The sequence below is a fragment of the Erythrolamprus reginae genome, chromosome 11, assembly GCF_031021105.1.
Source record: "Erythrolamprus reginae isolate rEryReg1 chromosome 11, rEryReg1.hap1, whole genome shotgun sequence".
In the NCBI taxonomy this organism is placed as follows: Eukaryota; Metazoa; Chordata; class Lepidosauria; order Squamata; family Dipsadidae; genus Erythrolamprus; species Erythrolamprus reginae.
Window position 1 is genome coordinate 2732743 of NC_091960.1, and position 25579 is coordinate 2758321.

The 25579-nt window shown below is 43.6% G+C and overlaps 1 protein-coding gene across 2 annotated transcripts in view; it reads left to right on the forward strand.

Moving 5' to 3' along the window:
* The first annotated feature begins 776 nt into the window (after nucleotides 1-776).
* RASGRP4 (RAS guanyl releasing protein 4) overlaps nucleotides 777-25579 on the forward strand; it is a 32473-nt gene continuing 7670 nt past the window's right edge. Inside the window, exons 1-12 of one of the 2 annotated variants that reach the window (XM_070764679.1) lie at nucleotides 777-867; nucleotides 2874-3094; nucleotides 5682-5884; nucleotides 7028-7133; nucleotides 9271-9333; nucleotides 10186-10317; nucleotides 12346-12499; nucleotides 16718-16891; nucleotides 18799-18915; nucleotides 19994-20269; nucleotides 23612-23692; nucleotides 23779-23883. In XM_070764679.1, the coding sequence (XP_070620780.1) occupies nucleotides 3072-3094; nucleotides 5682-5884; nucleotides 7028-7133; nucleotides 9271-9333; nucleotides 10186-10317; nucleotides 12346-12499; nucleotides 16718-16891; nucleotides 18799-18915; nucleotides 19994-20269; nucleotides 23612-23692; nucleotides 23779-23883 (1434 nt within the window). In that variant the 5' untranslated portion in view covers nucleotides 777-867; nucleotides 2874-3071. Of the gene's footprint in view, nucleotides 868-2873; nucleotides 3095-3476; nucleotides 3531-5681; nucleotides 5885-7027; nucleotides 7134-9270; nucleotides 9334-10185; nucleotides 10318-12345; nucleotides 12500-16717; nucleotides 16892-18798; nucleotides 18916-19993; nucleotides 20270-23611; nucleotides 23693-23778; nucleotides 23884-25579 lie in introns of those variants that run through there. The other variant, XM_070764680.1, reaches the window with a different exon arrangement.

Genomic DNA, 25579 nt, shown 5'->3' on the forward strand with positions numbered 1-25579 from the left:
GGAGATACAAACAGGAGGAAAGCAACTTTGACAACTAAGGAGAAATTTCCTGGCAGTTAGAACAATTAATCAGTGGAACAGAAGTTGCCTCCAGAAGTTGTGAAGGCTCCAACACTGGAAGTTTTTAAGAAGACGTTGGACAACCATCTGTCTGAAGTAGTGGAGGGTTTTTCTGCCTAAGCAGGGGGTTGGACTAGAAGACCTCCAAGGTCCCTTCCAACTCTGTTGTTGTTGTTGTTGTTGTTCTTGTTGTTCTTCTCCTCCTCCTCCTCCTCCTCCTCCTCCTCCTCCTCCTCATTATTATTATTTTATTCACAATAAACAGTAATACACAGCAATCTAAGATTACATTGGATTTTGTATCACAATATCTCAAGTCGACCATTTCCCAAGTATCTAGGACTGTGTGATGTAGTTTTGTATGATGCACACAGATCCAAGTACGGTGGCCTTTTGCAACTGACAGATTGTGATTTTATTTTATGCAGATTATCATCATCATCATCATCATCATCAAATACATTGAAAAGAAAATTCTGTTTCTGACATTCTGTTTCTGGATGGGCAGGAGGCCTCTGAAGAGAGGTGTCATAATCTACATTGTAGGAAGTATTGTGAAATATCAGTTTCCTGAGTAAAGTTGTAGTAGAAGGAACATACTTTTTTTGGGTGGGTGGGGGGTGTTAATTATTCTTAAATCCTAGCGTTAACCAGGTTGCAAAAAGGGAAAGCAACTTCTCTTCCTCCTTCCCCTTTATTATGGTCTACTCCTGGGATTTATTTATTTTTTTACGCCTCTTGTTCCAACTACCATCAGCTGCTGAAGCTCCTCTCCTGCTACAGAGAGAAAGGTTCTCCCCTGTTCAGGTATGCAACCCACACAGCTGAGGAAAAGTAGGCAGAGTAATGGAAGGATGCTAATTCCCACTGTTTCGGCCTTTGCCTCCCTTGTTCTCAGAATATGGGGTTGGCTGGGTTCGGTGGAGAGTGTTTGGGAAGCCAACCATTGTGGTGATCCTTGGGGGAGGGAGGGGGTTGGAGTAAATGCAGACAGAAGTTTGGTCAAGGAGGAATTGTTTTTTTTTTTAAAATTCATTTAGTTCAGTGCAAGGGGTGGATTCAGGGCCTGACTAAGGATCGCAAAATTCTGCAATGGTGCAGTGGAGAGGGAAAGAATAAAAGAAAGAGGGAGAAAGGAAAGGAAAGGAAGGAAGGAAGGAAGAGAAAGAAAGAAAGAAAGAAAAGAAGAGGAAAGGAAGGGGGAGGGAAGGAAGGAAGGGAGAAAGAGAAAGAAAGATAGAAAGAAAGAAAGAAAAGAAGAGGAAAGGAAGGGGGAGGGAAGGAAGGAAGAGAAAGAAAGAAAAGAAGAGGAAAGGAAGGGGGAGGGAAGGAAGGAAGAGAAAGAAAGAAAGAAAGAAAGAAAAGAAGAGGAAAGGAAGGGGGAGGGAAGGAAGGAAGGGAGAAAGAGAAAGAAAGAAAGATAGAAAGAAAGAAAGAAAGAAAGAAAAGAAGAGGAAAGGAAGGGGGAGGGAAGGAAGGAAGAGAAAGAAAGGAAGAGAAAGAAAGATAGAAAGAAAGAAAGAAAGAAAAGAAGAGGAAAGGAAGGGGGAGGGAGGGAAGGAAGGGAGAAAGAGAAAGAAAGAAAGATAGAAAGAAAGAAAGAAAGAAAGAAAAGAAGAGGAAAGGAAGGGGGAGGGAAGGAAGGAAGGAAGGAAGAGAAAGAAAGAGAGAGAGAGAAAGAAAGAAAGAAAGAAAGAGAAAGAAAGAAAGAAAGAAAAGAAGAGGAAAGGAAGTGGGAGGGAAGGAAGGAAGGGGAACAGGAAAGGAAAAGGAAAAAAGAGGAAAGAAAAGGAAGGAAAACAGGAGGGCAAATCACTGCAGTTGTTAAGCGAATTGCACAATCAATAAGTGAATCAGGTTTCCTCTATTGACTTGGCTTCTTGGAAGCTGGCAGGAAAAGTTGCAAATGGAACAACCTTCACTTGAACCCAGGACACAGCAACAGTGACAGGCGCCCAAATTTTGATCCCGTTTCTGTGACTGTTGTAAGTGCGAGGACCAGTCACAAGTCACCTTTGGGGGACTTGCAGTAATATATCTATATGATTTTTGTTGGGGTTTTTCTTTAACCTCAGTTTTTATTTTCTCTGTTCCTCCAGTTAGGACTATAAATGAGCCCCAAATTTATGTTGCTAAGTGAAACATTGGTTTGCCCCATTTTGCAACCTTCCTTGCTCCCCGTTGCTAAGCGAATCATTGCATTTGTTGAGTTAGTCACACGGTCATTAAGTGAATCTGAACTCTCCCGTTGACGTGGCTGGTCAGAAGGTTGCAAAAGCAGATCCCGTGATCCCAGGATCGAGCGGATCACGCCACCATCATAAACCTGAACCAGCTGCCCATTTGGTTCACGCGACCACCATCGGGATACTGCAAGGTGTGAGAAGCGGTCCTAAGTCACTCTTCTCAGGGTTGGAGTCACCTGAAATGGTCACTAAATGAACCGTTGTAATTCAGGGAGTGTCCGCATCCCTTCCCCCCAAACTCTCGTCCTTTTAGAATAGCTCGTAGCGCGAGAACCGGTCCCGAGTGACCTTTTTTACTGCGCCGTTGTAATTTCACACAGTCACCAAAATACTAGTTGCAAGTTGAGGACCTCACTCCACCCGTAGAGTTAAAAAATCAACGCGTCAGAGAAAATTTACCTGTGGGGGTTTGGCCGACTGGTCAAACCTGCATGAATCATACACGGAGTGAAAACTTCAGATTTAGTTCTACTTTTTGGCCACACACACACACACACACTCACACTTACACACAAAGACACATACCACATCACATGTGTAACCCAGTTCCTTTTAATTCCACATCAGCACAAAACCAACCAGTTGGTTTTGACTCTGCTGCCTTGAAGTCAGACAACCAGCCAGCGTCTCAGCTGTCCGACTCATCTGTCGTTTTTTGGGGCTGGGCAGAGGAATTCCAAGCAGAGGAGGCAACCCTCCCTAATGGTCACAGCAAGCTAAAACAAGAAAAAGGACCCTGGCGAGCTGGCCAAAAACTTCAGAACTATGATCCGGCGGGAGAGCAAGCGGTAAGCCAAACGCCTCGAAACCTCCTTCTTTTTCTCCTCCTCTTAGTCACCGGGAATTTCTTGGGGGTTTCTAAGTTCCGTGTCGTTCTGAGTAAGGTGAACACAACGCTTGTTTCTTTTTGCACTGGGGTGGAAGAAGAGGAGTTGTCCTCCCTACATCCTTCTGCGGTGTGAAACGAATCTTTTCACAAGGCGTGAGTGTGGGAGACGCACTGGGCCGATGGGCATCTAGCGGAGCCCAAAGACTTAGTAGGGGGAAAATATTCTTCCTTCTTTCCTTCGTATCCTAGAAAAAAGGATTTTTTTTCTCTCTCTCTCTCTGGAACTACTCGAGAGCGTAGTAAAGCAGGAGGGAGGATTTACTATTTACCCGGCAGCTAGTTCTCACTTCTTTACCTGCAGCCTGTGGGGGCCCGTTATGGCTGGACGCCTGCAGGTAAGTTTCTTCTCAACTTGGTACAACTTAAGAGGAAAAGAGGCGACTCTAAATTGGAAAAATGACAGCTGTCACATTTGGAAATATTGTAAATTCCTTCCTTCCTTCCTTCCTTCCTTCCTTCCTTCCTTCCTTTATTTGCTTGCTTCCTTACTTACCTACCTACTTACTTACCTACCTGCATTCCCATTAACTTACTTACCTAGTTGCTTGCTTGCTTGCTTCCTTAACTACCTACTTACCTACTTACCTATTTACCTACCTACCTACTTACTTACCTACTTACTTCCTTCCTTCCCTACTTACTTACTTACCTACTTACCTACCTACCTACCTACTTACTTACCTACTTACTTGTTCGCTTGCTTGCTTCCTTTCTTACCTACCTACCTACCTACCTACGTACTTACTTACCTACTTACTTGCTTGCTTCCTTTCTTACCTACCTACCTACCTACCTACGTACTTACTTACCTACTTACTTGCTTGCTTCCTTTCTTACCTACTTACTTACCTACCTATTTACTTACTTACCTACTTACCTACTTACTTACCTACCTATCTACCTACTTATTTTGATTTATGGACCTCCCATCTCAGGATGGCATACAAGAATAAAACAAAAATACAAACTTTAAAACCCCAATATTTAAAAAAAAAACATTCCTCCATCTATCCTTCGTTGCTACTGACCAGAGCAGAGTGCTGTCGCTCAATGGCCAAAGGCCTGCAGGCAAAGCCATGTTTTTAAAGCCTTTGGGAAGACCGGGAGGGTGGGGGCTGTGCGAATCTCGGGGGGGGGGGAGTTGTTTCCAGATCCCGTATGATCTGGGTGCCTAAGACCATTGGAAGGATTTGAAACTTTTGCGTTTAGCAGCCACCGCCCCGGCATTTATCAGAACAAACATCTTAAAAGTGAGGTGACTCTCATCTCAAGCCCGGGCTAGCCGGCGTTTTCGGCTCGCCGATGTTTTTCGGGATGTTGGAAACGCTTTTGCTTCGCAGGGAACTTCCTCCTGCAAGAACTGCAAGATGCAGCATGCAAGGAGGAGAGACCGAGGATGGGGAAACTGGAGGGCTGCGGTGGGCGCGGCGGGGAAGGGAAGAGGGTCTTTCCATGGGGCCGAGAGAGGCCACAATGCCCGCAGTGCCTCCTGTTTTCCTTGGGGCACAGCTGGCGTTCGAAGCAGCCAGGCAATGGGGCTGCCCAGGGTGTGTGTGCGTTCAATTGCATGTGTGCGTGTGTGCGCGCCGAGCTCTTGAAACAGGCATTTTGAGGAACTTGTGCAAGACCGTGGCACTGGGTTGCACGCACTTTACTACAGAGGTTGTTGTGGGCAATCAGCGGAGCCTCTCCAGAAAAAAGAAAAGCAATTGCAACAGCCCTCTTGGACTTATATACCGCTTCGCACGCACACACACACAGCTCTTCTAAAATTATACACATTCAATCTTATTTACTGTCATAGGAAAAACATACCCAAAGCCCAGAAGGAAAAAAAAGAAAAAAAATTCAAAATTTTTCTACCGGTTCTTTTTTTTCTACCCCTAGGACCCCACCACTACTCCAAGCACTAACTACTCGGTTGCTGAAGTTGTATTTTCTACAGTCAAGTTTGGGGCGGTTTACTTTGAGTTTGTATCTGTTGTATTTCTCTTGGATTTTTTTTTAAAAATTTATTATTATTATTATTATTATTATTATTAATAATTAGATTTGTATGCCGCCCCTCTCCGCAGACTCGGTGCTGCTCACAACAACAATAGTACAATGTATAACAAATCTAATAATTAAAAGTCATTAAAAAACCTTTATTTAAAAAGAAACATACACACAAACATACCATGCATAAACTGTATAGGCCCAAGGGAAATGTCTCAGTTCCCCAATGCCTGGCGGCAGAGGTGGGTTTTAAGAAGTTTACGAAAGGCAAGGAGCGTGGGGGCAGTTCTAATCTCTGGGGGGAGTTGGTTCCAGAGGGCCGGGGCCGCCACAGAGAAGGCTCTTCCCCTGGGCCCCACCAGACGACATTGTTTAGTCGATGGGACCCGGAGAAGGCCAACTCTGTGGGACCTAACCAGTCGCTGGGATTCGTGCATGGATTTGCCATTGACGATGGCCGATAGCACAGCTGTTGCCTTTTTTTGCAGGAGATCGCGGACCGAGGCCGCTGGTAACATGGATTCCAGCACCCTCCCCGGAGCCGGCAAGAAGTACCGGCGGAAGAGCCGACGCCATATGACCTGCCCCAACCCCCGGGAGATCAACCAGGCGTTGGCCTGCATCAGCCTGGGAGAACTCAATCGTTCCTGCACTCTGGAGGAATTGATTGAGAAATGCCTTCGCTCCTTTGGTAATTGTGGTTGGAGGGGGTGGGGGATTAAATGGGGACCCCCTTTTGATTCTGGGGGTGAGGGAAGGCAGGACTAGAACTCACCGTCTCCTAGTGATTGGCTCAAGACGGCACCCAGTTGGCTTTCATGCCTAAGGCAGGACTATAACTCACCATCTCCTAGTGATTGGCTTAAGGGCACCCAGTTGGCTTTCATACCTAAAGCGGGACTATAAATCACAGTCTCCTAGTGATTGGCTCAAAGGCACCCAGTTGGCTTTCATGGCTAAAGCAGGACTAGAACTCACTGTTTCCTAGTGATTGGCTCAAAGGCACCTAGTTGGCTTTCATGCCTATGGCGGGACTAGAAATCACAATCTCTTGCTTTCTAGCCTGGAACCTTAACTATTAAACACTTAAATGTGGATGCTGTCAAAGTCCCTAGTGAGGGCTATGCCCTCAAAAGGGGCTAAGTGCAACCCAGCCGTGTGGGGTCACCCACGAACGCGAATCCTAGAAAGAAGAACCTGGACAAATTCTCTCTCTGGGTGAAGTGACATGGTGTAGAGCCATGTACTCCTTTTTATTTAGGAACATAAGGAAATGGGGTATAATTATATATACATGTCAAATGATACATCCAACAACACAACTTCAAAGGTATCTTTTGAGTTCTTCCTTTTCCCATAGATATCAAGGAACAATTTCCTGGAAAACTCTCCCCAAGAGCAGATGTTCCTCACACCTAATTTCTCTGAAGTCTTCTGCCTTATCTCACTGATCTTCCTTAATTACCCTGTCGTCCTGTTGTATGCTTCAGGCAATGTAAATTCCCCCTTTGATCCTGTCCGGAGTGGTGAAAACTTTGTGAGATGTTTATTTGAGCCCTTTTGTTTCCCTGTTGTGATTGCCAGGAATGCAGATTGGGCAGGTTAGTGCCCTTCCTGTCCTGGGTTTATAGAATCAGGGTGAGTAGAGTATTCTTATGCTAGAGGTCCAGATTTATAATTATAATTATAATCCTATTCTAACATTCATGCTATACTGCAACACTTAAAGGCCAGGAACGTACTGTATTTATGGGGCAGACCTATCTTCATTTCTCTTCAGTTCCATTGCTGCCTAGCGACAGATCCACTTTTAACGCCTGTTTTTCATCCCCAGATGTGGATGGGAAGCTGTGCACCAGCGACTTCATGGTGAACATGACCCTCACCGTTCACAGTTGGGTGGTCCCGTCTGCAGAGCTGGCTCGCCGTCTTTTGACTCTATATCCTTTAGCCGAACACAAAGGATCGCTCCCGAACAAATTCCCCCAGGTGCTTTTTTCAAGAGGCGACTGGACTGCCTTGGGTTTTCCTCGAAGACGTTTCACTGCTCCTCCGAGAAGATTCCTCTGTTCTACATGTCGGTTCTTGGATGAGGAGCGCAACGTCTTCGAGGAATGCCCAAGGAAGTCCAGCGGCCTCTTGGAAAAAAGCACTTTTAGGACAACCACGACTTAGATGGATGAGAATCTCCACCGACACTCCTTAGATTATTTATTAAACTTGTGTGCTGCCCATCTTATTTGTTTATTTGCAAGATTTATATGCTGCCCAACTCCAACTGGACTCTTACCAAATGGGACTCTGGGGCGGCTTATAGACACCGAATAAAATGCCATATAAAACATTTAAAGATTTTAAATTTTGAAATTCCCTGAAAGGAAAAATGATTGCTCGCTGGTGACGAGGCCAAGGAATTCCTGGACAAAAGTTAGTTACAAAATCATTGTATAAAAGGGACAGATTTTGCATAAAGTGAGTGGTTTGGCTGGTGGTGTAATTTGCTGAAGGTCTGGATTTAGAAATCCAGCCACAAAGCAAGAAATAGGTCTGTTTGGTGCCAGCTGCTAATTAGAGTCCAAGACCCAAGATATTTTCTTTGGTCACACAGCTCTCACGAAATGACAGAAAGCCCAGAGAGCCCATCTCCCCAGTTTGTAATTCATGATTGAAATATAATATCCCAAGAGAGAAATCCGAGTGGACATCTGGAACGTAACAAAAGTCGATTTCCGCACTGAAGCGTCACATGGCACAACCTTAAATAGCCTAAGGGCATGGCCAATTATTCTAGAGATGTATTCACCTATTCTTGGTTAGCCACTCCTGCCTTCTGGCAACTTTGCGTACCCTAGCATCACGAAGAGGCTCCTCCTCTTCTCCTGAGTCACTCATGTGTACCTCGGGAGGTGCTGAAGGCCCTGGTGTGGCTTTCAGCCTCTGACACCACGTCCTCTCCAACCTCCTCGGTATCAGACTCAGGTGCCAGGTATATGGGCCTCGGGCACAGGGCCACAACTGTCTCTCGATCCCCGGGATTCGTGACCAGCTATGCGGGACGCAGACAGGCCACAACAGGGGGTTTTGTGCATTATATGAAGCTAGCAAATTTCTTTTGTCCAGCCTCTAATCGTACCTACAGGAATAGAACAAGTATTATACACTACAGCAGTATTCTGTGCTTCTTTAACCAGACGAAAAAGTATCTTGGGTTTTAGCACTTGCAATGAATGACAGTTCCCAGAGAACAATTTCTGGGTGAATTCCTGGGGCTCCTCGAGAATTAATTCCCTAGGGAGCAATTAGGCCAGTTAATTAGGGTAAGCTTTGTAGCGGGAGGCAGTATTGAACTGTTGAACAACGAAAGCAGCCTGACCTTCAAATACTCCATCAGATGTTATGTGGAGAAAAATGTTTCGGTGTAATGTCCTCTTAGCTAATGGAGCCCTCTGCCAGTGAAAACGGAGTTTGGGAAGGCCACAAGCAGGCTTCCCGGGCTCCGTTTCTGGCCATGCAGGCCTCCTGCAGCCCTCTGCCACTGAAAAGGCTGCACACAGGCCTCCTGGGCTCCAATTACAACCACAATAGCCTCCTGCAGCCTTCTGCCAATGAAAACGGAGTTCATGACGGCTACAAGCAGGCTTCTTGGGCTTCGATTTGGCTATGCAGGCCTCCTGCAGCCCTCTGCCAATGAAAACGGAGCTCAGAAGGGCCGCACACAGGCCTCCTGAGCTCCATTTCCGACCACAATAGCCTCTTGCAGCCTTCATGCGACTCTCCTGGGCTCCATTTTCACTGGCAGAGGGCTGCAGGAGGCCTGCGTGGCTGGAAACGGACCCTCAATGAGTGATATCGAGCTGGCCATGCCCATTCCGGCCATGCCTGTCCCCCCCTGAGGTCAAACACAACTCTGATGCAGCCCTCAAGGAAATTGAGTTCGATTCCCCTGTGCTAGAAGGTCACACATGATAAAGGGACTCTGTTGGAAGGAAGGGAGGGGAGTGCATTTCTGCAAAATAGCTTCCTGAATCCTTCCCACCAGAATTTGAGAACAAATTAAGCCTTAACTTTATTGATCACATATCAGGAATCGGCCCAGGACAAGAATCCGTCACGTCAGCTGAGGATCTGCCACTTTATCCGGTATGAACTCTTTTCCCACTATCTTTTTTTTTCTCCCCATCCCCACCCAAGTTTTCTCAACTTAAAACAAGTAGCCCACGATTCCATTTAATTCCCCAGCCATCAAGCTAGTTAAACTTTTAAGATGTATGGACTTCAAGACCCAGAATTCCCTGATTAGCAAGCTATTAGATTTTAAGATGTGTAGACTTGAACTCCCAGCCTTCCCCAGCCACAGGATAGTATACTTTAAGATATATGGACTTCAACTCCCAGAATTCCCTGGTCAGCAAGCTAGTTAACATTAAGATGTGTGGACTTCAATTCCCAAAATTCCCTAACCACCAAGCAAGAAAGACTTCATGAACTCCATCTGTAGAGTCTGGAGGACAGAAGGGAAAGGGGGGACATGATCGAAACATTTAAATATGTTAAAGGGTTAAATAAGGTTCAGGAGGGAAGTGTTTTTAATAGGAAAGTGAACCCAAGAATAAGGGGACACAATCTGAAGTTAGTTGGGGGGAAAGATCAGAAGCAACGTGAGAAAATATTATTTGACTGAAAGAGTAGTAGATGCTTGGAACAAACTTCCAGCAAACGTGGTTGGTAAATCCACAGTAACTGAATATTAAACATGCCTGGGATAAACATAGATCCATCCTAAGATAAAATACAGGGAATAGTATAAGGGCAGACTAGATGGACCAGGAGGTCTTTTTCTGCCCTCAATCTTCTATGTTTCTATGAAGATTTGTGGACTTCAAGTCCCAGAATTCAGCAAGCTGGTAAACATTAAGTTGGGTAGAACTTCAACTCCCAGGATTCTCCAGTCAGGCCTGCAGCTCCAATCTAAATCTCTTGCTTTCTTTTCAGCTACTGGCTTGTGAACTACCCGGAGACTTTTCACCTGGACCCCCACCTGGAGGAGGTGATCACAGAAATCTTAGACGTGGTGAGGAACCAAGGCCCAGTAGGATATAACAACATGCTCGACACATCCTCCATGTGAGTGCTGGCATCTAGTTCGGAAATGGGAATTGCTCCATGGGAAGGGACGGGATGGGCATGGCAAGACTCCCTGTCCTGTCGTTTTAATTTAATTAAAATTAAATATATTCAAGGTATACATCGAATGTATTTGTTTTGCAAAAAGGGGTCTTTCAGGTAGGGAAAAAGGGGGAAGTGAATGCATCCCATATTATTATAATATTAACTATATGATGGTGTTTTTAATAGGAAAGTGAACCCAAGAACAAGGGGGCACAATCTGAGGTTAGTTGGGGGGGAAATCAGAAGCAATGTGAGAAAATATGATTTTACTGAAAGAGTGGTAGATGCTTGGAACAAACTTCCAGCAGATGTGGTTGGTCACTCCACAGTAACATGCATGGGATAAACATATATCCATCCTAAGATAAAATACAGGAAATAGTATAAGGGCAGACTAGATGGACCATGAGGTCTTTTTCTGCTGTCAATCTTCTATGTTTCTATGGTTAGAAACCCCACCCCCACCCACTATATACAGGTGGTTCTCGACTTACAACTGATCATTTAACAAACATTTATCTATCATTAAAAAAGGATCTAGGCAGAATTTTCCTTTTTACTTTATTTTCTTTGTTTGTCTTACAGTCCAAATCCATTTTAACTATGGCATTGAAGTCTCCAATTATGCAAATACTTTCGTAGTTTAATTCATTAATTTAATATAAAAAGCTTCTTGATTATCAATTGGAGCATATATTGCTGTCAACAATATATTTTGGTTATTTAATTTTATCTCCACCATTAGTACTCTGCCTTCCTCATCTGCATATACACTTTTAGATTCTATTTTTTCCTGTATATAGAGAACAACTCCTCTTTTACTCTGATCTATTAAAGTCACATAGAGATTTCCAAATGAGTTATTTTCTAGCAAATTCTTGTATTGTTTTTTAATATGTACTTCTTGTAGGAAAATTATATCCATTTTCAGTTTCTTAAAAGTTTATTGAATATTTTATTTCTCTTATTTTGGTGATATTTTAATACATTAACACATATTGAAATCCATTTAAGTTCGTCATCCATGTTTTATTCTATTTAATTTTCCTGTATTAAGGCTTCTGCCTTTCTGTAGCCGATCTCGTCACTACTCTGTCTCTCTGCTCTTTGCTCTCAACCAAGGTCAACCATTATTATTATTATTATTATTATTATTATTATTATTATTATTATTATTTATTAGATTTGTATGCCGCCCTTCTACGAAGACTTGGGGCGGCTCACGGCGTACAAAAGCAACACAACAAGAAATCTAATTAATTAAAAGTTACTACTAAAATCCCATATATAATAAAAAACAGTCAACCAATTATTTCACAACCATACATCTCGTAAACAGAGGAAGGGGGCTTGATCTAATTGATCTAAAAAACCAAAATTTATTTTGAATGCAAGCTCCTTGGGAGGAAAAAAGTGGGGAAGTCCAGGACATTTCGTATCCTTTAAAAAAAATCTTCCGATACAATGCCAAGAAGGAGTGATTCAGTAGGTTCTCCAAAAATGTTACCAAATCATGATGAGGATGTAGAGCTGAAGGAAAGTCCAGCTCACATGTCCCTTGGCAGAGATGAACCAACGGTGATGAAAAAACCATGGGTGTTGCCTTAACACCCATTCTGGGCTTCCATGGTTCTGCTAAGACTTCTTCTCCCTTGGACACTTGAAGGCCCTGCTTCTCAAGTTCTCCTTGTCTGATCTCCAACAGCTTGGCTTTTTCACCTCTGTTCAAGAGACGGGGATCTCTGCTCCTCAGAAAATAGCTATGGCATTTAGACTTATATACCACTTCATAGTGCTTGGACAGCTCTCTTTAGGTGGTTTACAGAATCAGCCTCTTGCCCCCAACTATCTGGGTCCTTATTTGAATGGGAAGCAATAAAGGGGCGGTTTGAGCGGTCAGCTGCCTTGGTTTATGCCTCAGTGCCGTGCCCGGAGTCATCGCAACTCAGTCCCTAACTCAGTCTCTTTCCACTCTTCCTCCAGGACGAGCCACACTTGGAACCGTTCTCTGAGTTGCCAACACAGTCCTGCCGGGGGCAAGAAACGTAAAGTCTCTCTGCTCTTCGATCACCTGGATCCAGGTGAGCTAGCCGACCACCTCAGCTACCTGGAATTCAAGGCTTTCTGCCGTCTCTCGGTAAGGAACCACAAAGGAGAACAAAAAGGGTTTTTTGCAAGATGGGTGGACGGGTCTTTGTGAAAGCCTTCCTAGGCCCCGGATCTTGTACCGATATCTTGGGAATGGTATCTACCTACCTACCTATCATCTATCTATCTATCTATCTATCTATCTATCTATCTATCTATCTATCTATCTATCTATCTATCTATCTATCTATCTACCTACCTACCTACCTACCTACCCACCCACCCACCCACCCACCCACCTACCTACCTACCTATCTACCTACCTACATATCTACCTACCTACCTACCTATCTATCTATCTATCTACCTACCTGTCATCTATCTATCTATCTATCTATCTATCTATCTATCTATCTATCTATCTACCTACCTGTCATCTACCTACCTACCTACCTACCTATCTATCTATTGAATTTCTATGCCGCCCCTCTCCGAAGACTCGGGGCAGCTTACCACATATAGAAAAACAGTAAATACAATCAATCCAAATTACATTAAAATTACAAAGCAATCTAAAATCCCTAAGTAAATTACAAATCAAATACTCCCATTCGTATGGCAGTCGTACAATTGTTCGTTGGCCAGGGGCCAAGATCTAATCAGCCCAAGCCTGACGACATAAATGAATTTCCAGGGTGAGCTGATTCCAGAAGACGGGGCCCCCCCACAGAGAAGGCTCTTCCTCTAGGTCCCGCCAAACAACATTGTCTAGCTGACGGGACCTGAAGAAGGCCGGCTGTGGCTGGCTGAAGACAATGGTAGACATAGGAAGTCACCAAGTTGAGGACGGATGAATAGAATATATATTAATGAGTGTTTCTCAGCCCGTGGAGGTCTCTGAGCCTGGTTGTTTTTCTTGTAGACGTTTCACTACCATGCTAGGTAACACCATTAGTACTGATGCCACCTAGTTTGGGTAAGGCAACATCTGCAGAAGAACAGCCCAGCTCAGGGAGAGTTACCAAGGCCCCCACATGTCAACCCGAGGTAACAAATAATCTCCTTTATTGGAATCCAGCAGGCAGGAACACGAAGCCTGCGCAATGGTAAAATTGCTGCGGTTGAGAAATGTTTTATTAGATCACCCTGACTTCAAAAGAGGAACCTCCCTCAACCAAAGGAAGAAGTTCCTGCTTTGAAACCATGGTGATCCCCCTTCATTGGAATAGCAATGGTGATAGTTATTTATTTATTGGATTTGTATGCTGCCCCTCTCCGGAGACTCGGGGTGGCTAACAGCAATGATAAAACAGTGTACAATAATAATCTGATACTAAAAACGATTAAAAACCCATAAATATATAAAAACCAAACATACATACATACATACATACCATGCATAGAATTGTAAAGGCCTAGGGGGAAAGAGGATCTCAATTCCCCCACGCCTGACGGCAGAGGTTATCCGTAAGCAGCTAAGAGATCCATTGTTTTACTGCTTGAAGAGTGTGCTTGTGTGTTTGTGTGTGCGCATGTGTGCATCTAACCCAGTGGTTCTCAATCTGGGGGTCAGGTCCCCTTTGGGGTCGAACAACCGTTTCACAGGGGTCGCCTAAAATAATGGGAAAAAGGCAAATTTCCCCTGGTGTTAGGATCTAAAGCTTCTATTCTGGCGCCTTGGAACGTATTTTTACAATTATTATTATTATTATTATTATTATTATTATTATTATTATTATTTATTAGATTTGTATGCCGCCCCTCTCCGCAGACTCGGGGCGGCTCACAACAGCGATAAAAACAATACATGATGACAAGTCTAATCATTAGAATCTAAAATAACAATTATACATATAAAAATATAAAAAGAAACCCCAGTATATAAAACAGTATATAAAACATACATTCCATCCAGCCAATCAGGCGTTTACAGTGGGGGTGTCCCTCTGACCTTCCTGCCAATCAGCTTAGAGCTCTGTTGGGAGAATTGGCGCTCGACTTATGCCTGGGGGTCACCACAACATGAGGAATTGTATTAAGAGGTCGCGGCATTAGAAAGGGTTGAGAACCACTGAAATTCTAACCCAAAGTAATTATGAAAGTCCTTCACACAAAGAAGGCATAAATAACAGAGTTGAAAGGGACCTTGGAGGTCTTCTAGTCTAACCAGTGGCCGGTCGATACCGATTCAATTGGTTTGTGCGAACCAGTGGTGGACATTTGACCATGGGTCAATGAACTGATGTGAAGGCCAGCTTGCCATGCCCCAGGACTGGTTCCCCAGTCGCCGCTGCTTGAAAGTGGCTGGCAAATTACTCTCTGCGCATGCACAAAGGTTTTTGTACATGTACAGTGTTAGTACTCGGATGTGATGTACACATAACACACGTACTTCGCAACTGGTAGAGAAGGTAAGAGAAGCTGACCCCTGATTGCAATCCTTTGTATAAGTGATGAAGCTCACACAATTTCTGGAGGCAGCTTTTGTTCCACGGGTTGATTCTTCCCACTAACAACTGCCGACTCGCTTAACAGCAGAAATTTGGGGCTCAGGTGTGGTTGTAAGTCGAGGAGTACACGTATTGCCTACTAAAAATTGCAGGATTACTTGCGGGACCACCTTCTGCCGCACAAATCCCAGCGGTCGGTCAGGTCCCACAGAGTCGGCCTTCTCCAGGTCCCGTCAACTAGATGTCGCTTGGCGGGGCCTAAGGGCAGAGCCTTCTCTGTGGTGGCCCCGGCCTTCTGGAATCAGCTCCCTCCGCAGATTTGCACTGCCCCTCCTCGCCTTCCGCAAGAGTCTTAAGACTCACTTATGCCGCCAGGCTTGGGGCGATTAGATCTCAGTCCCCTGGCCGACGAATGTTTGTACAGCTGTTGTTTGAATGGGTATGACTGTTTTTTAACAAAACTGGGCATTTTAGATTGTTTGCTTAGTTTTAATTAATTAGCTATTATATTTGTTGTTTCTTTTATATGTTGTCAGCCGCCCTGAGTCCTTGGAGAGGGATGGCATATAAATTAAATTAAATTAAATTTAAATAAATAAATAAGTAAATAAATAGGTAAGTAAGTAGGTAAGTAGGTGAAAGCTCCCTCCTACAGTTAGAAAAGCTGGATTATGACTGAATGTTTATGGAGAGTCTCAATTATCCAGGCCGTGGTTGTCCCAAAGCTGCTCTTGTTTTCAAGACACACCTGAATTTTCTTGTTTTTCGTTGAAGAGGTTTCGCTTCTCACCCAAGAAGCTTCTTCAGTTCTAGCTGAAAGGGAATTCAAAGTGTTGGTCATGACCTTTAAAGCCCTACATGGCATGGGACCAGATTACCTCCGGAACCGCCTGCTACCGCATGAATCCCAGCGACCGATAAGGTCCCACAGAGTTGGCCTTCTCTGGGTCCCGTCGACTAAACAATGTCGTTTGGCAGGCCCCAGGGGAAGAGCCTTCTCTGTGGCGGCCCCAGCCTTCTGCCCCCACCCTCCGTTTTTCATAAACTACTCAAGACTCATTTATGCCGCCAGGCATGGGGGAGTTAAAATATTCTTTCCCCCTAGGCCATTACAAGTTATGCATGGTATTATAATAATAATTATTATTATTTATTAGATTTGTATGCCGCCCCTTTCCGTGGACTCGGGGCGGCTCACAACACAATAAAACAGTTCATGACAAATCTAATAATTTACAATTTAAAATATTAAAAACCCCATTATTAAGCAAACATACATACAAGCATACCATACATAAATTGAATTGAATAGGCCCGGGGGAGATATGTCGTTCGTATGTTTGTGTGTATGTTTGTTTTTATTATAAGGGTTTTTAGTTGTTTTATTAATTGGATTTCTACATGCTGTTTTTATCCTTGTTGTTAGCCGCCCCGAGTCCGAGTCTACGGAGAGGGGCGGCATACAAATCCAATAAATAATAATAATAATAATAATAATAATAATAATAATAATAATAAATAAATAAATAAAATATGTCTGAAGATGAGAATTCTCATCACTGCCAATAATAAGAAGCGACAGTTGTAAGAGAGGTGCTTTTAGAAGTGTACAAGAAGATGCCTACAAATATAGAAGGCCTCCCCTCTCTGCTGTCAATCCACTTCAAAAGCAGTGAACAAAAAAATTGTCCCTTTAATTGATTTTAAAGTCGGCTTCAACAATGAGTCATCTGGAAAACAGAAGCTTAGGTTTAGCTAGGACTTGGTTTAATCCAGCAAGACCGGTTCTTAGCTTTGATCATTGTTTTGTTGGGCAGTACTTGGATTTCCAGAATTACGTCCTGCGTGGATCTGTGCACGGAATCTCGGCCCTGGAACGCGCAATCACCCTGTGCAACAGCATCTCCCAGTGGGTACAAGTGATGATCCTAAAGCGTCCCACCCCCCAGCAGCGAGCGGAGGTCTTCACCAAGTTCATCCGTGTGACCCAGGTAAGGTCCCACGCGGTGAAGGGCTACAGAAAGGTTTACTACCACACTGTGGGCATGGCTTATTTTGTGGGTGTGGCTTGCCAGCCATGTGACCAGGCGGGAGTGGCTTGATGATCATGTGACGAGAGGTGTCTTAAAGGTCACGTGACTCACATAAATACTGCAACTAGACTGTCGCTAGCGCAAATGTGGAAAAATGAACAGACCCCATCGGAGAGTTTAATTATAGACAAAATATATAGATGTGTAGAGATGGATGAAATTACATACTCAATTAAGGGAATTAAAAGTAAAGAATTAAAACGAGCATGGTACAAATGGCACAAATGGATTCTAAAGAAAAACTAAAAATGTAACAATGTATAGTATCAGTATATATAGAAAGAATAGCAAATACCTTATAATATTAATAGAAACGAAGTACAAGCATTTTCTGTTTTTTCTTCTAGGCTAAAAATGTATTCCACTTATGGTATTTATATTGAAATGTATACAATTTTATAGAAGAGATAGGGAAATGAATGATATATACAAAAGGTAATTGAAATGAAATGGAATAAGATCTGTAAAACCCAAACGAAACATGTGAGAATTTTTTTTAAAAATGGGTCATGTGACTGGTTTAAAGATGGCCAACTTGATGTCACTAATGTCAAGGGTTAGGGTTAGGGTGCCTGGCCTCTCCTAGCCTCAAAGAGATACCATTTCCCTATCTATTTACTATTACTGAATATCCAAAATATACTCTTTAATTCTATGTATATATGCCATATGTGTACATACATATTACACACAGGCACACAAAAATATACATTACCTACTATATAAACTGTATGTGTATGCACACATACACATGCACCTCTTCTAAAATTATGCATATATCAACTTCATTGGCTGCGATAGGAATAACAGACCCATAGCCCAGAAGGGAAAAAAAGAAAAAAAATTCAATTTTTTTTAACTGGTTCTGCATACCTGACCATGCCTGTAGAAGCCCATCACTGTGTACATCCCATCTACCTTGATACCATCCCTCCATGACCATCAAATCTTGGTGGAATTGCTCATCTGCTTATCATTGGCTGCACCAAGATTTTCCGGGAATTTAGCAAGATGGCTATGTACAAATTGCAATTTGATGCTCATGTTGCCTAGTTAAATATGTTATATATGTATAAGGTGTAGAGAAAAAACTTGACATGGTAGAAGAAAACTAACTACAGTTTTGAGACCAGCATGCCTAATTAACTATAAAAAAAGCTCAAAAATCAAACTGAACATAAATTGTGCTACAAATTGTTCCCCAGTGCTGTTTGCATGCCACTTTGCACAATCAGTCTTCTGTATTCTGTATCAGTATTGCCCACAAGATCATATGCTGTAATGTCCTGCCTGTCAAAGACTACTTCAGCTTCAACCACAACAACACAAGAGCACGCAACAGATTCAAGCTTAATATTAACCGCTCCAAACTTGACTGTAAAAAATATGACTTTGGTAATCGGGTTGTTGAAGCGTGGAACTCATTAGTATCATCCCCTAACCCCCAACATTTTACCCTTGGATTATCCATGGTTGACCTCTCCAGATTCCTAAGAGGTCAATAAGGGGCGAGTACAAGTGCACTACAGTGCCTTCCGTCCCCTGTCCTATTGTCTCTCCTATATCTCATATTTCTTCTCTACTATATCTTCTATAACCTTCATTGTGTATTATTGTGCATTGGACAAAATAAATAAATTTTAAAAAAACATACATTTTAACGTACATACCCACGAGGGCATCCAAGCTTGAAAATCAGCTCCCGTCCAACGTTGAGGAGCCTTCGAAGAAGCCGAGTCTTTCCGCTTGCGATCCACTTAAAGATCTTACCTTGGATTCTCTTCTTGTTCTTCCTCCTGTTTCAGAAATTAAAGCAGTTGCAGAACTTCAACACGCTCATGGCAATTGTGGGAGGGCTTTGCCACAGCACCATTGCTCGCCTCAAGGAGACCCATGCGCTTCTACCTTCCGAGGTCACCAAGGTAAGGAAAGAGTCCAACTGAAGACAAAAGAGAGGAGGTGTTTAGCCTCAGTGAGGTATCCCAAAGATACCGATGCCCATGTCAGTATCTTGTCTCTTGACCATCTACAACAGGGCACTCCAATTTTGGGGACTTTAAGACTTATGGACTTCAACTCTTATGCTGAATGGGGAATTCTGGGAGTTGAAGTCCACAGGTTTTAAAGTTGCCAAGGTTGGAGATACCATCCCTTATGCCAAGTCCCTAAAGAGCTGAGCGTGTCAGGGTTCCAAATAGCATTGAAAACTTAATCATAGTTTTAAGTCAGTTGGGTCCTATTTTACAATCTTTTTTTTTTGCCACAGTTAAAGGACTCTTAGTTGTTAAGTGAATCATGCGGTTCTTAAGCAAATCTGGCTTCTCCCATGAACTTTGCTTGTCAGGCACCAAGAAAACGTGCATTAGAAACATAGAAACATAGAAGATTGACGGCAGAAAAAGACCTCATGGTCCATCTAGTTTGCCCTTATACTATTTCCTGTATTTTATCTTAGTTTATCTTAGGATGGACATATGCCCCTCCGAGTCTCTGCAGCGGGGCAGCATACAAATCTAATAAATAATAATAAGAATGTTTATCCCAGGCATGTTTACCAATGTCTGCTGGAAGTTTGTTCCAAGGATCTACTACTCTTTCAGTAAAATAATATTTTCTCATGTTGCTTTTGATCTTTCCCCCAACTAACTTCAGATTGTGCCCCCTTGTTCTTGTGTTCACTTTCCTATTAAAAATGCTTCCCTCCTGGACCTTATTTAACCCTTTAACATATTTAAATGTTTCGATTCTGTCCCCCCTTTTCCTTCTGTCCTCCAGACTATACAGATTGAGTTCATGCAGTCTTTCCTGATCAGTTTTATGCTTAAGACCTTCCACCATTTTTGTAGCCCGTCTTTGGACCTGTTCAATTTTATCGATATCTTTCTGTAGGTGAGGTCTCTCTCCACCTCTTTTTGAAAGGGCTTCATTCTTCAGAAGGGTGTGTTGCCCGAGGGATAAAAGGGAATTTATCCCCTCTTTTCTGGACCCTTCCTCACGCAGGTGCTTGCCGAAATGACCGAACTGCTCTCATCAAGCGGAAACTATGGGGCGTACCGTCGGGCCTACACTGATTGCCAAGGCTTCAAGATCCCCATTGTGGGAGTCCACCTTAAGGACTTGGTGACTTTGCATGAAGCTCTCCCGGACCGCGTAGAGGGTGGACGTCTCAACTTGAGCAAACTGCAGAGCCTCTACGAGCCGGTGTGGGAATTCCGGTTGCGGCAACGGGCTCAGCCACCCTTCGAAGCCAACAAGGACCTGGTGCATCTGCTAACGGTAAGGAAGATCCTTGGAGACCTCATGGAGACTTATACTATCCTGGATCGTATTTTTTTTTTCTTGAAAAACCAATATTTACCAGACTATTTTGTGGGCCAGACTATTTACGGGACCGCCTCTGACCTCATACCTCATTGCGGCCAGTAAAGGCCCAGAGAGTCGGCTTTCTCCAGGTTCCATCCGCCAAACAATGTTGGTTGGTGGGGCCTCAGGGAAGAGCCTTCTCTGGGGTGGCTCCGACCCTATAGAATCAACTGTACCCCAGAGACTCTGCACTATTTCCTTCCTACCGGTATTCCGGAAAGCCGTTAAGACCTGGCTTTTCCGGCAGGCCTGGAATTAGTTTGTAGTGTATGTATGAGGGATTTGTCTTAGGATATTATTGTTTTATTATATTATTGATTTTATTGTGTATTCTGATTGCATTTATTCTGATTATATTTTGTTATAGTTGTATTTATGTCACTTGTTAGCTGTTCTGAGTCCACTTTGGAATGAGTGGCATATTAGGTCCCACAGAGTGGATCTTCTCTGGGTCCCGTCAACTAAAGAATGTCGCTTGGCGGGACCCAGGGGAAGAGCCTTCTCTGTGGCGGCCCCGGCCCTCTGGAACCAACTCCCCCCAGAGATTAGAATTGCCCCTACCCTCCTTGCCTTTCGTAAGCTACTTAAAACCCATCTCTGCCGTCAGGCATGGGGGAATTGAGATCCTCTTTCCCCCTAGGCCTTTACAATTCTATGCATGGTATGTATGTATGTATGTCTGGTTTTTATATTAATGGGTTTTTAATTGTTTTTAATATTAGATTACTATTGTACACTGTTTTATTGTTGCTGTTAGCTGCTCCGAGTCTCCGGAGAGGGGCGGCATACAAATCCAATAAATAAATAAATATAAATACAATAAATAAATAAACAAGTACCAGTAAGTAAGTAAGTAAGTAAGTAAGTAAGTAAGTAAGTAAGTAAGTAAGTAAGTAAGTAAATAAATAAATAAAATTTTCTTCAAAATCTCCACACTCCGGGAGGCAAACAATTCCATTAAATTTAATTGTTCTGACAGGAAATAGGCCTTCGCAGAGGCCCCTGCCAGGCCTGTGATATTATATTGCTATATTATTATTTATAGTATTTATATACTGTCTGACACACAGATAGGGAAGTGTAAAGCATAGCAGACCTTCAAATGCTGCCTTTTGGTGAGATCTGGGGCCCAACAACAGGCAGCCATCTTCTCTACAGGCCTCCAACCTGTGGTGTTGCTTCGAAACCTTTCCTTGACAAGAGCTGCAGGGTTGCCTAGCAACCACCTCCCACTACAGGCAAAGAGGGCTGGCCTGCTTTCCCCGGCCTAGTGGGTTGACTCAGCCCCCCAAATGGCTGCATTCTCTCTTGACTCTTAATTGCTACAAAAATATGGGCCCGGCAGCTGAAAAGATAGCCGGGCCTTATGTGTCCTCCTAACTCAGGACGCCTGGTTGCCTAGCAATAGCCAGGGCCATGGAGAACAGTGATGCAGGCGTTGCTTAGCAACCCAAGCAAGAGGAAGGCACGACTACAGGCCGCGCGTAGGGAATCTTCGCAAACCCTCGATCAGCAGCCTGGTGTCCTCCAGACCCATTGAACTGTTTTTTCAGCAGAATGGGAGTTTTGAACCCGCCGGTCAAGTTGGCACAGGCTGTACTATCACAGGTCAAGAGAAGGACTGTAGTGTTGGAATGAGGACAGGCACTGTAGGAGGCTGTAAGAGGAAGTCACCCTGTGATGGGAGATGGGGAGAAGATGTAGGATCAGAATGACTCCGGTTCTAAAGGACCAGATTACTTACGGGACCGCCTTCTGCCACATGAGTCTCAGTGACCGGTTCGGTCCCACAGAGTTGGCCTTCTCCAGGTCCTGTCAACTAGGCAATGTTGCTTGGCGGGGCCTAGGGGAAGGGCCTTCTCTGTGGAGGCCCCGGCTTTCTGGAATCAGCTCTCCTCTGAGTTCCGTATTGTCCTCGCCTTCTGCAAGACTCATTTATGCCACCAGGCTTGAGGCCATTAGACTATAGCCCCGTGAACAACGAGTGATATATATGTTGTTGATGATGGGAACGTTTGATTTTTAATATAATGGGGATTTTAGATTAGATCAGTGGGTTTTATATTAATTGGATTTAGGATTTGTATTCTATTGTTCTTTTTATATGTTGCAAGGTGCCCGAGTCCTCGGAGAGGGGCAGCCTATAAATCCAATAAATAAATAAATGTAATTATTTCCTTCCTGTCAACAACTACTTCAGCTTCAACCACAATAACACACGAGCACACAACAGATACAAAGTCAAAGTAAACCGCTCCAAACTCAACTGCAGGAAATATGACTTTAGTAACATAGTAGTTGATGCAAGAAACTCATTACCTGATCCCGATCTATTTGAGGGATCTGGCCCCTTCTTTCTGGAGGTTCTATGGCCGTTTGCTTTAGTAAGGATGGGGCAAAAGGAGAGGTACCATTTGGGCTTTGCTTTGGCCGTTCAACCACCTAGAACAGGGATGGGCAATTGATTTTCCCAAGCAGCTCCATGAGAAATTGAGACTATTGTGGAGGACTAAACCAAGAAGGCTGTGAAGGTTCCAAAGGCAATGCATGCATACATAATACATACATACATACATACATACATACATACATACATACATACATACATGCATATGCTTTATAATAAAAGCAATCTACTCAAGCCAGACAGAGACAGACAAAGGGCTGGATGTGGCCCAGTAATGTCCAGGTATGTCCTAGAAATATTTTATTTTATTTTTATTTATTTATTTATTTTATTTTATTCATTTGTCCAATACACAAATACATAGGAAGAAAAATAGACATGTAGTAATATATATAAGGGTAAAGTGAACTTAGAGGAGAGGATATATGAAAGAAAGAAAATATATATGATAAGTGAGAGAAAGGAAAGACAATTGGACAGGGGACGAAAGGCACACCAGTGCACTTATGTACGTCCCTTAAATAGCCAGATGTGTACCAGCTGTCCATCATGAAGTCATCAAAATGCCGCCCAGAGTCCTTTGGGAGTTGGGCGGTATATAAATTAGAATAATAATAATAATAATAATAATAATAATAATAATAATTTGAATTGACATCTTTCAGTCTCGAAAGGTGTCATGCTCTGGATTTCCCGAAGCAAGAAGCATGGGTAGTATAATAACAATAACAATAACAACAACAAACAATAACAGCAACAATAATACCAATGGTTCTTGGCCAATTTTAATGAGATTTGGGGGTCCCGAGTGTGTTCCTTTTGCCCTAAAATGCCTTCTTGCCTTCCAGCTTTCCTTGGACCTCTACTACTCCGAGGAGGAAATCTACGCCCTCTCCTACTCCCGGGAACCTCGCTGCCTCAAATTGCTGGTAAGTGGAGGACAAAGGCCTGAGAAAGTTCCCTGGGGGTCTTGTTTCCTATAAAACTCTCTTCTCCCTTTTTTTTCCCTTTGCAGCCGTCAACCCAGTTCAAGCCCCCGGTGGTCGTGGAGTGGGCACCCAGAGTAGCCACCAAGCCAGACCGTCTCACCCTCAAGAGGCACGTCCAGCAGATGGTGGAGGTAGGAGTCCAGCAAAGCGCTGGAGAAAAGAAAACGTATGTAGCTCAGGGTAGAACTGCAGGCTCCTTGGTGCCCTCTGAACTTGATTTTTTAGGTAACATTAACATCAGCCATCCAGAGTCCGCAGGGAGTGAGCGGCACACAAATTTATTTTTTTTTTAAAAATGTAATTAAATTTAATTAAATAAACAGTGCTAGAAAGGAGTGGGGTTTTATGAAGGAGGAGGAGGAGGAGGTCAATGATGATTGTAGAGTCCTTGGTTCTCTCTGAGGTTGCTGGTTTTTCTTGCCGACGTTTCATCACCCAACCAGGTAGCATCATCAGCTCTCTCTCAAACCCCATCGGTGGCACATCGGTGAGCCTGGCATTTTGCACTGTGGTTCCAATCCGTGCCTTCACCCACCCACCCACCCCCAGTGGCCAAGTCCAGTTCCCGCTTTTCTCCTCCCCTTTTCCACCCAGCACCCCCCCCCCTTTTCTGTTAAAGGAAGAAGCTCAGATCCGGCCACTCCAACCACATCCTCTTCTACAAATAGAACATGTTGTTGAAAAAAAGGTTGCGCACGGCTAAGAGAGAGAGAGAGAGAGAGCGACAGAGGAGGGAAGCAAACACCACCACTAGGCTTCATTTAGCTTGCAGGAAGGGGTCCACATCCAAGCTCCACACTCCTCTCCAAACTCATTTTCCATATTACTAAAAAATGTAGTGCTATAAGATGTGTTTCTCAACACGTGGACTTCAATTCCCAGAATTCTTTTTGGAATTCTGGGAGTTGAAGTCTAAATGTCTTTGCTGGCTGGAGGATTCTGGGAGCTGAAGTCCAAATGTCTTTGCTGACTGGAGAATTCTAGGAGTTGAAGTCCAAAATGACTTTGCTGGCTTGAGGGTTCTGGGAATTGAAGTCCAAAATGTCGTTGCTGCCTGGAGAATTCTGGGAGTTGAAGTCCAAATATCCTAAAATTGTCAAGTTGAGGAGCTAATAGTATCGAATTAGTTAATGATAGCTTTACATGCTCTATATAAACCCCAAAGATCTCCAAGAACACTATACAAATAGCAAAGCAGTTTGGGGTGACTTTTACCAAATAGCCTCTGCATTGCCAAAGAGGGAGGAATTTACCTTCTTTTCCCGATCTACCACAGTTTAGTTGTTTTTTGCGTCTCAAGAGCTGCAACTCTTTTAAAAATCACAGTGGGAGGAAGAAGGAATTATCATGGCCAGGCCCTGGCCAACTTTGCATAGGAGATTTGGGGATGTTGAGAATCTACACAGGACTGCACCCCAATCTTGGGGACCGGGAGAGAATTGAGAACAGCATGTAGGTCACAGGTTGGGGAAAAGAGGATGTGGGGAGGAATAGAAATAAGTCAAAGATTTATTTCAATCCCCCTTACAGACTTCTAAAATACTAAGCGGAAATTGGTGGTAGCTGAAGAGCGTGTTTTGCACGCATAAAAAACATGCAATTTCTAGGAAACTGAGGCATCTCCCCTGAGTGAAAATTACGGGTGCTAGTTTACAATTATTCATTTAGCGACGGTTGGAAGTTTAAATGCACTGGGGGGGGAGGGGAAAGGTGACTTATAACCATTTTCCCCATTGACAACTGTTGCAGTAGCTCCACCCCAGCACACCCAATTTGCACTGAAAGATGTTGAAAGAAAATGCATGAGCTACACCCACAGTGTGTGTG